The 10,324-nt window shown below is 43.0% G+C and overlaps 1 protein-coding gene across 1 annotated transcript in view; it reads left to right on the plus strand.

Annotated features, from left to right (window-relative positions):
- Positions 1 to 9,665, plus strand: part of LOC122262948 (calcium-activated chloride channel regulator 1) — a gene marked incomplete in the record, with an annotated part of 655,339 nt that extends 645,674 nt beyond the window's left edge. Inside the window, 3 exon segments of the mRNA XM_086550102.1 lie at positions 142 to 384; positions 1,106 to 1,333; positions 2,769 to 9,665. Of these exon segments, the coding sequence (XP_086406228.1) occupies positions 142 to 384; positions 1,106 to 1,333; positions 2,769 to 3,841 (1,544 nt within the window).
- Between the last annotated feature and the right edge of the window lie 659 nt (positions 9,666 to 10,324).

Below are 10,324 nucleotides of genomic sequence, written 5' to 3' on the forward strand. Positions count from 1 at the left end.
ATGTAGAAAAACAACAACAACAACAACAAAAAACACAAATAAAAATCTTTAAGATATACAAAAATTTAACCATATAAACAAAAACAAAAAATTTCAAAACCATAGCCATATTTACGAGACGACCCAACTTTCTCCCCACAGATGCTGACCTGACACGTGGAGACGGCATTTATTCCCGCTACCTGCCAGCCATTACCGCTGAATCCGGCCGCTACACACTCTCTGTCACCGCTACAGACAACTCGGGCACCGCTCAAGTTATTACGTCATCAAGACCTCCACCTGCACCCCGGCCACGTGTTTACTCGAGGAACCACGTACCGTATTCGGGACAAATCACGGCAGTTGGGACTCAGTATACAAGAGCAAGGACTTATAATCCAGGTAAGTTTTTTATTATTATTATTATTATTATTATTATTATTATTATTATTATTATTATTATTATTATTATTATTGTTATTATTATTATTATTATTATTATTATTATTATTATTATTATTATTATTATTATTATTATTATTATTGACGGGTAGGGTTTGCTGGGTAAGGGACTTTTTTTTTTTGAGGGGGGTCATTATTTAGCTTGAGGGGAGAGGGGTGCATTCTAACCTGTTTTCTTCTGTATTTTAAAAGATTGTTAGGTTGTGATTTTTCTTTTAGGCAGGGTGGGCATTTGTTATAAGGAAATGTGTACAGCAGAATGCTTAGTAATATATTTTCACTTAACTTCTGTCCTTTTTTCACAGTGTGTCTTCCATATTGAAATAGATACCATATCTTATCCCTTAAAATATTATTATTCTTCCAGTCTTTATCTTCACACCAATTTTAGCATCATCATATCATCATCAATCATCAACATTTTCTCCTGCACCTGATAACATCTCTACAAACTTGCCCTGCACCTTCCCACCTTTCCCCTCTTCCCCACTCTTTCCCCCCCCCCACTTAACACCATTTCCCTACCCCACCCCCGTCCCTTTCTCTCACAAACAAACCATATCTAACGCACTCTCCTCCTCCCCCCACCCCCCACCCCCCGTCCCTTTCTCTCACAAAAAAAACATATCTAACACCCTCTCCCCCCCCCTCCCCCCTCCAGACTGGCAGAGGTGCTGCGGTTCCGTCGTGCCCTACACCACCGCCCGCGAGACCGGCCACCTCTCCCGCACCGTCACCGTCGGCCTCGTGGACATCGTGGGCGGCGGGAGGAACCTCTCCCACATCCCGCCCTCGCGTGTGTCCGACTTCCGGGCGGAGATCAACCCGGCGTCGCAGCAGATCACCTTCACGTGGACTTCGCCCGGAGAGTGGAGGGATTATGGCACAGGTAAGAGGGGGGTGGGGAAGGGGAGGGGAGGGAGAGGGAAGGGGAGGGGAAGGGAAGGGGAGGGAAAGGGAGGGAAGGGGAAGGGAAGGGGAGGGAAAGGGAGGGAAAGGGAAGGGGAGGGAGAGGGAGAGTGGAGGGATTATGGTACAGGTAAGAGGGGGGTGGGGAAGGGGAGGGGAGGGAGAGGGAAGAAAGGGGAAGGGGAGGGAGAGGGTGGGAAGAGGAGAGAGAGGGAGGGAAGGGGAGGGAGAGGGGGGGGATAATGGCACAGGTAAGAGGGGGGTGGGGAAGGGAAGGGGAGGGAGAGGGAGGGAAAGGGAAGGGGAGGGAGAGGAAGGGAGAGAGGGAGGGAAAGGGAAGGGGAGGGAAAGGGAAGGGGAGGCAGAGGGAGGGAAAGGGGAGGGAGAGAGGGAGGGAAAGGGAAGGGGAAGGAGAAGGGGAGGGAGAGGGAGAGGGAGGGAAGGGGAGGGAGAGTGGGAGGATAATGGCACAGGTAAGAGGAGGGGGAGGGGAGGGAAAGGGAGGGAAGGTAAGGGAGAGACAGGGAAGGGGAGGGAGAGTGGAGGGATAATGGCACAGGTAAGAGGTGGGGGAGGAGAGGGAGAGGCACAGAAGGGGAGGGAGAAGGTGGGAAGAGGAGGGAGAGGGAGGGAGGGGGAAGGAAGGTGAGGGAGAGGGAGGGAAGAGGAGGGAGAGGGAGGTACAGGTAGAGGGGGGGAAGTAGGGGGAGACCGAGGAAAAAACTGTCATATAATTATTATTATTATTATCATCAGGTATTTTTTTCTCTCTTATTGCTACTACTACTACCATTATTATGAGTTTCATAACTTTTGTTATTATCAGCATTATCAATATTATCACTATCATTGTTATTATCTTTATCATCTTTATTATCATCATTATTGTTATCATTATTATCATTGTTATTGTTATCATTATTATCATTATTATTGTTATCATTAATATAGTTGTCATCATTGACATTCACATAATATAGAGCTAGCTTAAGGTTCTCGACTTATATTATTTTTTCTTTATCTCTGTCGATCGATCAATCTATCTATTGACCCTTCTGTGTGATTATTCATCTCTCTCTCTCTCTCTCTCTTCTTCTTCTTCTTCTTCTTCTTCTTCTTTTTCTTCTTCTTCTTCCCCCCCTCTCCCTCTCCCTCTCCCTCTCTCTCTCTCTCTCTCTCTCTCTCTCTCTCTCTCTCTCTCTCTCTCTCTCTCTCTCTCTCTCTCTCTCTCTCTCTCTCTCTCTCTCTCTCTCTCTCTCTCTCTCTCTTTCTTTCTTTCTCTTTCTCTCTTTCTCTCTCTCTCCCTCCGTCTGGATTAGAGATAACCAACTAATATATCCGGGATGAAATGAATTTATTTAACTAACAGAGAGAGAGAGAGAGAGCCTAATTGACCTTCCTCCCGCCTGTTGCAGTCTTGCAGTACGAAGTGGTGTTCTCTCGCAACGCCGCGGCCACGGGCCAGGGCATCGGCGAGTTCGCGCGCGAGTGGCCCGCCCCGGAGCGCGCGGGCGAGGTGTCGCGCCACATCGCGCGCTGGGGCCGCCATGACGGCGTCTACTACGCGGCCATTCGCGGCGAGAACCGCAGGGGCGTGAAGGGCGCCTGGTCCAACACGGCCGAGTTCTTCATGCCGCACCCGCCCACCACCACGGAAATCAACACGCGCGGCTCCACGCAGGGCGGGCCCATGGGCGGCAGCGTGTCGGAGCTGGGCGTGACTACGCCCCAGCCCGGCACGCTTTCCACCCGCGACATACTGGCCATCGTGGGCGCCGGCTGCGGCCTGCTGGTGGTGGTGCTGATCCTGGCCGTGTACTACCTGCTGGTGGCAACGCGGCGGCGGCGGCACCACCAGGAGAAGAAGGCCGTGGAGGTGCTGGAGCCCGTGACCACCACGCCGGGCGGCTGCGACAGCGACAGCGAGACCGACTCCATCAGCAAGCCGCCGCCGCCGCCCGAGGCCCAGGCCGTGGGCGAGCCCGAGGCCAAGGGCAAGCGGCCGCTCAGCCCCATCCAGTCGTGGCCGGCGTCCACGCTGCTGGCGGAGCACGAGCGCCGCCACCCGAGCGACCCCGGGGAGGGCGGCGAGGCGGCCGACTTGGCGCTGCACCGCCCCGACCTGGGCGTGCCCTACATGCCCACCATGCAGCCCGCGCACCCGCACCCCTTCTACTACCACACGCCCAACGGCCACTACATCGAAGACAGCCTTGCCATGGACGGCGGCTCCGTGGCTTCCTCGCAGCCCTCCGACTCGCTCCTCGTCTACAAGGTCGACCCCGCTGCTGCCGACGCCCTCCGCCCGCCGTCCTCCTCCGCCACGCCCACGCCCGCGTCCTGGGACGGCGCCCGGCGGCAGGCGCCCATGAAGGTGCCGCCGCCCACGCCTCCTAAGCCCACGCTGGCCGCCCACCTCACTCTGGGCGGGGTGGCGGCCACGCCCCTCGGCACGGAGAGGAAGCGGCGGAACGTCACGCAGGTGTGAGGCCCTCGGGGGGCGCGGGTGGTCGCTAGCGGCGGCCACGAGCTCAGAAGGTGGTCGGTCCAGGAGGCCACCGGGCTGTGGGACTCTTAGGCAGGCCGTCGCTCCGGCACCAAAGGGTACTGCTGCGAGTGCCAACTGCGTGTGTTCACTAAGGACCCGACGCTAGTACGAATGACCACGGGCGCTGGCGGTCACACACCGTGGGACTGCTAGTGCGGGTGGTCTCTCGTACGTGTGCCCACCAATACAGGTAATTACTGTCGTAGATGCCCGAGAGCACAAACGGCCACTGGAGCGCAGTGCTCACGCTCATATTGGTACATTTCATAAACGCGGACAAAACTCACGCTGGCTTGTCTCGAACATTCTTGCTGCTATGAGTCAGTGTATGAGTGACACTGAACGAGGCGAAGTGAGGACGTGAGGTGTGAGACATGACGACACGAAGGCGTCTAAGACTTTGTCCCGAAGAACCTCTTTCGGGTTCAGGATTCGCGTGTTCCTCTCCGGCAAGAGGAGAGAGGGAGGGCTCGCTACCCAGAGGCTCCGGACCCAGACCCGAGTCTTATACGCCGTGCTCAATACTATGAAAGAGGAAGAATGGAAAATAAGTTGATAAACCTCATTAAGGATGGAAATCTCCGAGTAACGAGGGTAAGAAAAGTTCAAGTGGCTTGAGTTAGAGCAAAGAATGAGATTTTTTTAGAGAGAAAATGAGATCTTTGTGTTCATCGGGTGGGTTATCAGGTCAGCTCCCCAGCAGCCTAAGTTTTCATATCAGTAGAGTAGTAAGCACAAAATAAGCACCGGGTCACTAAAAATTCTTACAGTTCAGCTAAGTGTCATTGTAAATTTCAATTCGTATGTTTTGTTGTTGTTTGGACTCTTTGTTCAATTGTATAGGTTAAAATGAAACATTGTTGTGTCTTATATTTGCTCTAGAAAACATTTTAATTGTTATGTCTTTTGCTGGTCACAAATATCAGACATTTAAAACAAACACACACACACACACACACACACACACACACACACACACACACACACACACACACACACACACACACACACACACACACACACACACACACACACACACACACACACACACACACACACACACACACACACACACACACACACACACACACACACACACACACACACACACACACACTTATACACACACAGACACACACTTATACACACACACGATTAAGGCCGTAAGGTTAATGCTGGGAGTCCCAGACGTCAAAGGTTTCCAGGCAGTGTTTGTACAAGACATGACGAGTAAAGTCTCGAAGAGAGGTTTACAATGTTGCAAGAAATGTTGAGGTATCTGATACTGCATTTTTTATTACTAGCAAGTAATGTTAGATGTGAAGTGTCTGTATGAATGTATTAGCTTATTCATGTTGGCAATGATGGTCGCATCTAACCATCATATTCATAAACTAATTTAAATCATTTTTTGTACTCTCATTACAGCAAGATGTACAATTGTCGTCCAACAGTCGAAGTCTCTGCACATAATTACTCAATAATGTGTCTATAACTGCACCATTTTTGTAAATGATGTACATAGGAGGTTTTTGTGCCAAATGTCGCGTAGGCCATGTCTATTTTTGTACTTGTGATACAAAGGCACGTGAAGCAGACGGACAGAGCTGCTTCTGAAGCAAGAAGAAAGAGAGGAAGAGAGATAGAGAGGAGAAGATAAAAAAAAAAAAAAAAAAGATGGGTATAGTCCCAAAACGCAAAATATCCCTCTTTCCTTCTTCTTTTTCTCCTTCTTCATCGATGTCTCACTCATGGCCAAGAGGATTTGATCTGTTAGAGTTGTTATGAACTCTAAATGATGTTTTTTTTCTGTCTTTTTTTTTTTCGTCTTTTTTCTACGACTTATCATATGGAAGTTTGTGTGCATGCGTTTGCCTTGTATTTGTATTTGTGTGTGTGTGTGTGTGTGTGTGTGTGTGTGTGTGTGTGTGTGTGTGTGTGTGTGTGTGTGTGTGTGTGTGTGTGTGTGTGTGTGTGTGTGTGTGTGTAAAATAATGTGCATCGGTATTTACATATGTATAATACATACATATATATAAATAAATGTACGCGTGCGTGTGTTTGATTTTCAAACAAGCTTTTTAGATGTCGTCAACAACCGTGAACCGTCGACGTGTCAATCGCGATTGAAGGAGTAACTCTTTTAAGACTAACACTAAGACGATCCCGTTCTCGGACGCACGCGATCTCCCCCTCGGACTTGCTCCAAACAAACAAACAAACAAAAAAAAGCCACCGCTTTGGAATGCCTTCGTATTGGCGGTGTGCGTGTTAAAACTTTTTTTTTTGGTTGGATCTTATTTACACTTTTGATTACCAGTCCTTACTATGGCATAATTTATAGTGTTGTTGGTGTTTTTTATTTCCATCGAGTGTTATAATCGTAATTATAAAGTGTTTGCTGTGCTGTTGCGAGGACGTGGCACCCTTTTTGGCGGGATTTTTGAATGTTAAAAATGTGTTCGAAAATAGAGATGATAAAATGCGAGTCTGCATATGATAACGATGCAGGAATGGAATTCATCATCTTTTGTTGTTTTTTAAGAGGAATGAATAAAGAATAATGAAAAACGTGGTGATTATCATGGGCTTTTGGGTGATTACAGAGGTCCTTAGAAAGATAGAGAGAAAGAGAGCGAGAGAGAGAAAGAGAGAGAGAGAGAGAGAGAGAGAGAGAGAGAGAGAGATAAGAGAGAGAGAGAGAGATAAGAGCGAGAGAGAGAGATTTAAATCTGATAAGAGATTAAACTAAATTATTTGGCAATGTTGATAATGTAAGGAAAAAAAGATTTCTAGAATATCAAGTTTGTAAACTCTATCCTGTTGGTTTATCCTGATAATTTAGTCTTGTTTTCATCCGTTACTTTCCACTGAATTTCTCCGCTTATTTTCATCATTCCTTTCTTCTTATTCTAATTATTTCTTTCAATTTATTCTTCCTTCTTTTTTTCCTTCCTTTTTTCTTGTTTTCCTTTTTCTCTTTCTTTTTCTTTATATTTTTCTGATTCTTTTCCTTTTTCTAATACTTTTTCTTTTTCTTTCCTTTTTCTTTTTCGTTTTCCTTTTCTCCTTTTATTTCTTCATCTTCTTTTTTTTTATTCTGCCTCTTTTGTCTCTGCTTTTCCTTTTTTTCTTTCTTTTTTCTTTACTTCGTGCCGTCTAGAGTCCCAATTTCAGAAAAAAAAAGAAAAAATAATCAGATTATACTATTAATCCATAAGTCTTGTTTGTGTGTCTCTGTGTATGTTTGCTTGAGTGCCTGATGTAAATATCTCCTTTTTTTCAGTGGCCAAAGAAGGTCAGAAGATATATATAGATATAAAAAAAAGGAAAATAACCGCATTACATTGTAGATGATGAGGAGTGACCTTGTTTTAATCACTGATTTTTTTTATTTTTTTTTCTTAATTTTTTCCTTTTCTCTCCAACTTTTTTTTAACGCATATCAAACCCGCTTAGCACTTTTGTCATGCCGTACGATAATCAATACTGTGTAAGTTTGCACATTTATGTTATAGTATTTAAGACAAACAAAACATAAAAAAAACAAAAAAAAACAATAGGAGATGGAGAAGAGAAGTGGAAAAATAATGTTTTTCTTTTTTTTTTAATCTTTTTTTGGCTGATTTACCAAAGTGTGGTTTCTAGGACCAATTTTTTCCCCATGAGGTCAAAGGTCATTGCCACGAGTTCCGTTGACCGAGCTAACAGTGTGTAGATGAAGGTATGAATGAGAATGAATAAACTCACACTGCAAGATATGCAATCAAACGTATCGATATTGCAGATGTTATAATGACCAAATTTTCAATGGCGTATATTCAGTTGTGAAATTATTCAATTGCATTCATAACTCTTTCTGCAATAAGTGTCACCATGAACTCTGTCTGACCTGACCATTCTTTAGGCCCGCACCTGGCATGTTATGACGTCATCACTCTGGCTTCATTCTTGTCCCACCAGAAAGAGCGTAAATAATGTTGTTGTTTTCTTCAATGAAATACAGTAATAACAAAAAGAATGTGAACGCTTTGATCTTTTATAATGAATTATAGTATTTCTTTTTGTGGAGGCAATAAAAAGCAACTAATTTAAAACAAAGAAAGCCAGCATTTTGAATATTGGCTTCCCTGCTGTTTATAAAATGTTTAATGAGGTCTACTTTTTTTCTAATTAGGAAAAGTTTAGATATAAAAAAAAACTAACAAAATCCCCGCCTCCTGCTAGAGCTTTAGAGCAAGTTAGAAAAAAAAATAAAAACTAAGACTATGATCTTAAAAGGATGAAAAAAAGTGATAGAAAATCTGAAGAAAAAGCAAGGAAAAAAAGAAAAAAGTGTCGAAGACGAAAGAAAGAAAAAGGAAAAAAAAAAAAACTATAGATCGATCAGAGGAGAGACAATGCATAATGATTACATGCTAATGGTAACCTCATAGGGTGGTGTGGTGACGTGCCAGAGAATAAAAGATGAGAGGCCGATGTGGATAACCCCGTCCATGTATCTGTACGTTAATAACTGTTTTAAAGTCTAAGCAAAAGAATACATAATTGTTAGACCAAGTCGTAATGGATTCTGTTTTTGTACTCGATGGGCCGTGTAGCATCTACGTCACATCGCGAGTAGTGTCATATATATATATATATATATATATATATATATATATATATATATATATATATATATATATATATATATATATATATATATATATATATATATATATATAAAACAAAAAGCCCTTATATTTGCCATGTGTGCGCGTGTGTGTCACTTGCTTTGCATTTTCTGCTGGCTATATAAAAGAAAGAAACAAAAAAACAAAAAAAAGATATTCGTTTACGCTGTCTTCTGCGGAGGAGAAAATCTCACTCAAGACATTCCACAGAGGCATGGAAAGATGCACTCGAGGTGAGCGAGAAGGAAAGAAAGAAAGAGACAGATAGACAGACAGACAGAGAGAGACAGAGAGAAAGATAAGAAAAGAAAAGAAAAGAGAAAGACGGAAACTCCCAAAGAAGAAGAAAACATCAGGAAGACAAGTTTACGAAAGAGAGAGAGCATCCAGCAGCTTGCTTAACCACGTGTGTGAGAGGGCGTGCACCGTAACTTCAATACTATTACTACTACTACTTCGCGACGGCGGCAGGTGACACCCACGGACTCTGATGATGATGTTTACTAGACCGTGTGGCTAGACAGTCTGGCATTCCTGATCTCCACTTTGTCTTTACATTTAATGTTGAAATGATATGCAAAAGATTTTCTTTTTCTTTTTCTTTTCTTAGGAAGAGCTTGCTTCATATCAGGTGCACATTTATTATCATTTTTTTGTTCTTTTAGTCCGAGAATATTAGATGAAATCTTTCAAAAACTGAAGGTGTAGATTAATTAAATAGGTTAATGGAATTACGAAATGTTGGACGTTAACGGTGAAGATAAATACTGTAGTTTGAGTCTGTATCATCTGAAGCAAAATAGAGTAAATTCATTTTATATCAATTTGATTATTGTGCTTGGCTCAGTGGACATCTGGAATGATAAACATAATAAAAAGAATAATCATAATAATAATATCGTTGTGTGATGGTTGCTGTAAACTGTTTGTTAAAAAGCCACTGTGATTTATGTAGTTTTATCAGTACTCGGTAGATATTTATATGAAACATTATTGTCACAATTTTTCTCCTTTTTTAATTTATCTAGTCGTGGGATTACTACATCATTTTCCCTGTGTACAGATCTCTCAATAAAAGACTTATTGGATATTGTTTTATCATTTCACCCTTTCTCATACCGTCGCGATAAGCACGCGAGCTGATATTCATGGAGATTCATTGTGAATAAAGATCATTGCTTGTGTCCGATTCATTCCTAATATCCATAGATATTCGAATCATCAATATCTATTTGAATTAACGCAGCGAGCAAGCTGATATTTCAAAGGCAATATAAAAAATATATATAACGACACAAACACGTTTTACAATTGTCGTATGGTAATAATACTAGCAATAGCAGCAACAGCAGCAGTAAAGACAATAGTATTGATGATATTGCTTTTATAATTGCTAATACTATCCTCATAACGGTAATAATGATAGTTGTTATAATATTCACAATAACGCAATAGCGATACTGGTAATTATAAAAACAACAGTGCTATATGCATTACTGTTAGCAATACTGGAATTAGCAATAGTGACAATAATGCAATGAATAGCAATACTGTTACACTGTTACTACTGCTATTACTGATCCAACTAATGCAACTACTTTAAAATTAATGAAAACAATGATAATGGCAACAACAATAACAAAACTTTTCATATTGATACTGTTAATAATGTGATAACACTGACAATAATGAAAATAGTGGTGATAATGTTAATGATAATGATTATAATAAAAACATTAATGATAAC

Source organism: Penaeus japonicus, unplaced genomic scaffold (assembly GCF_977035675.1).
Source record: "Penaeus japonicus unplaced genomic scaffold, GWHDUDI00000001_assembly GWHDUDI00000023, whole genome shotgun sequence".
Lineage (NCBI taxonomy): Eukaryota > Metazoa > Arthropoda > Malacostraca > Decapoda > Penaeidae > Penaeus > Penaeus japonicus.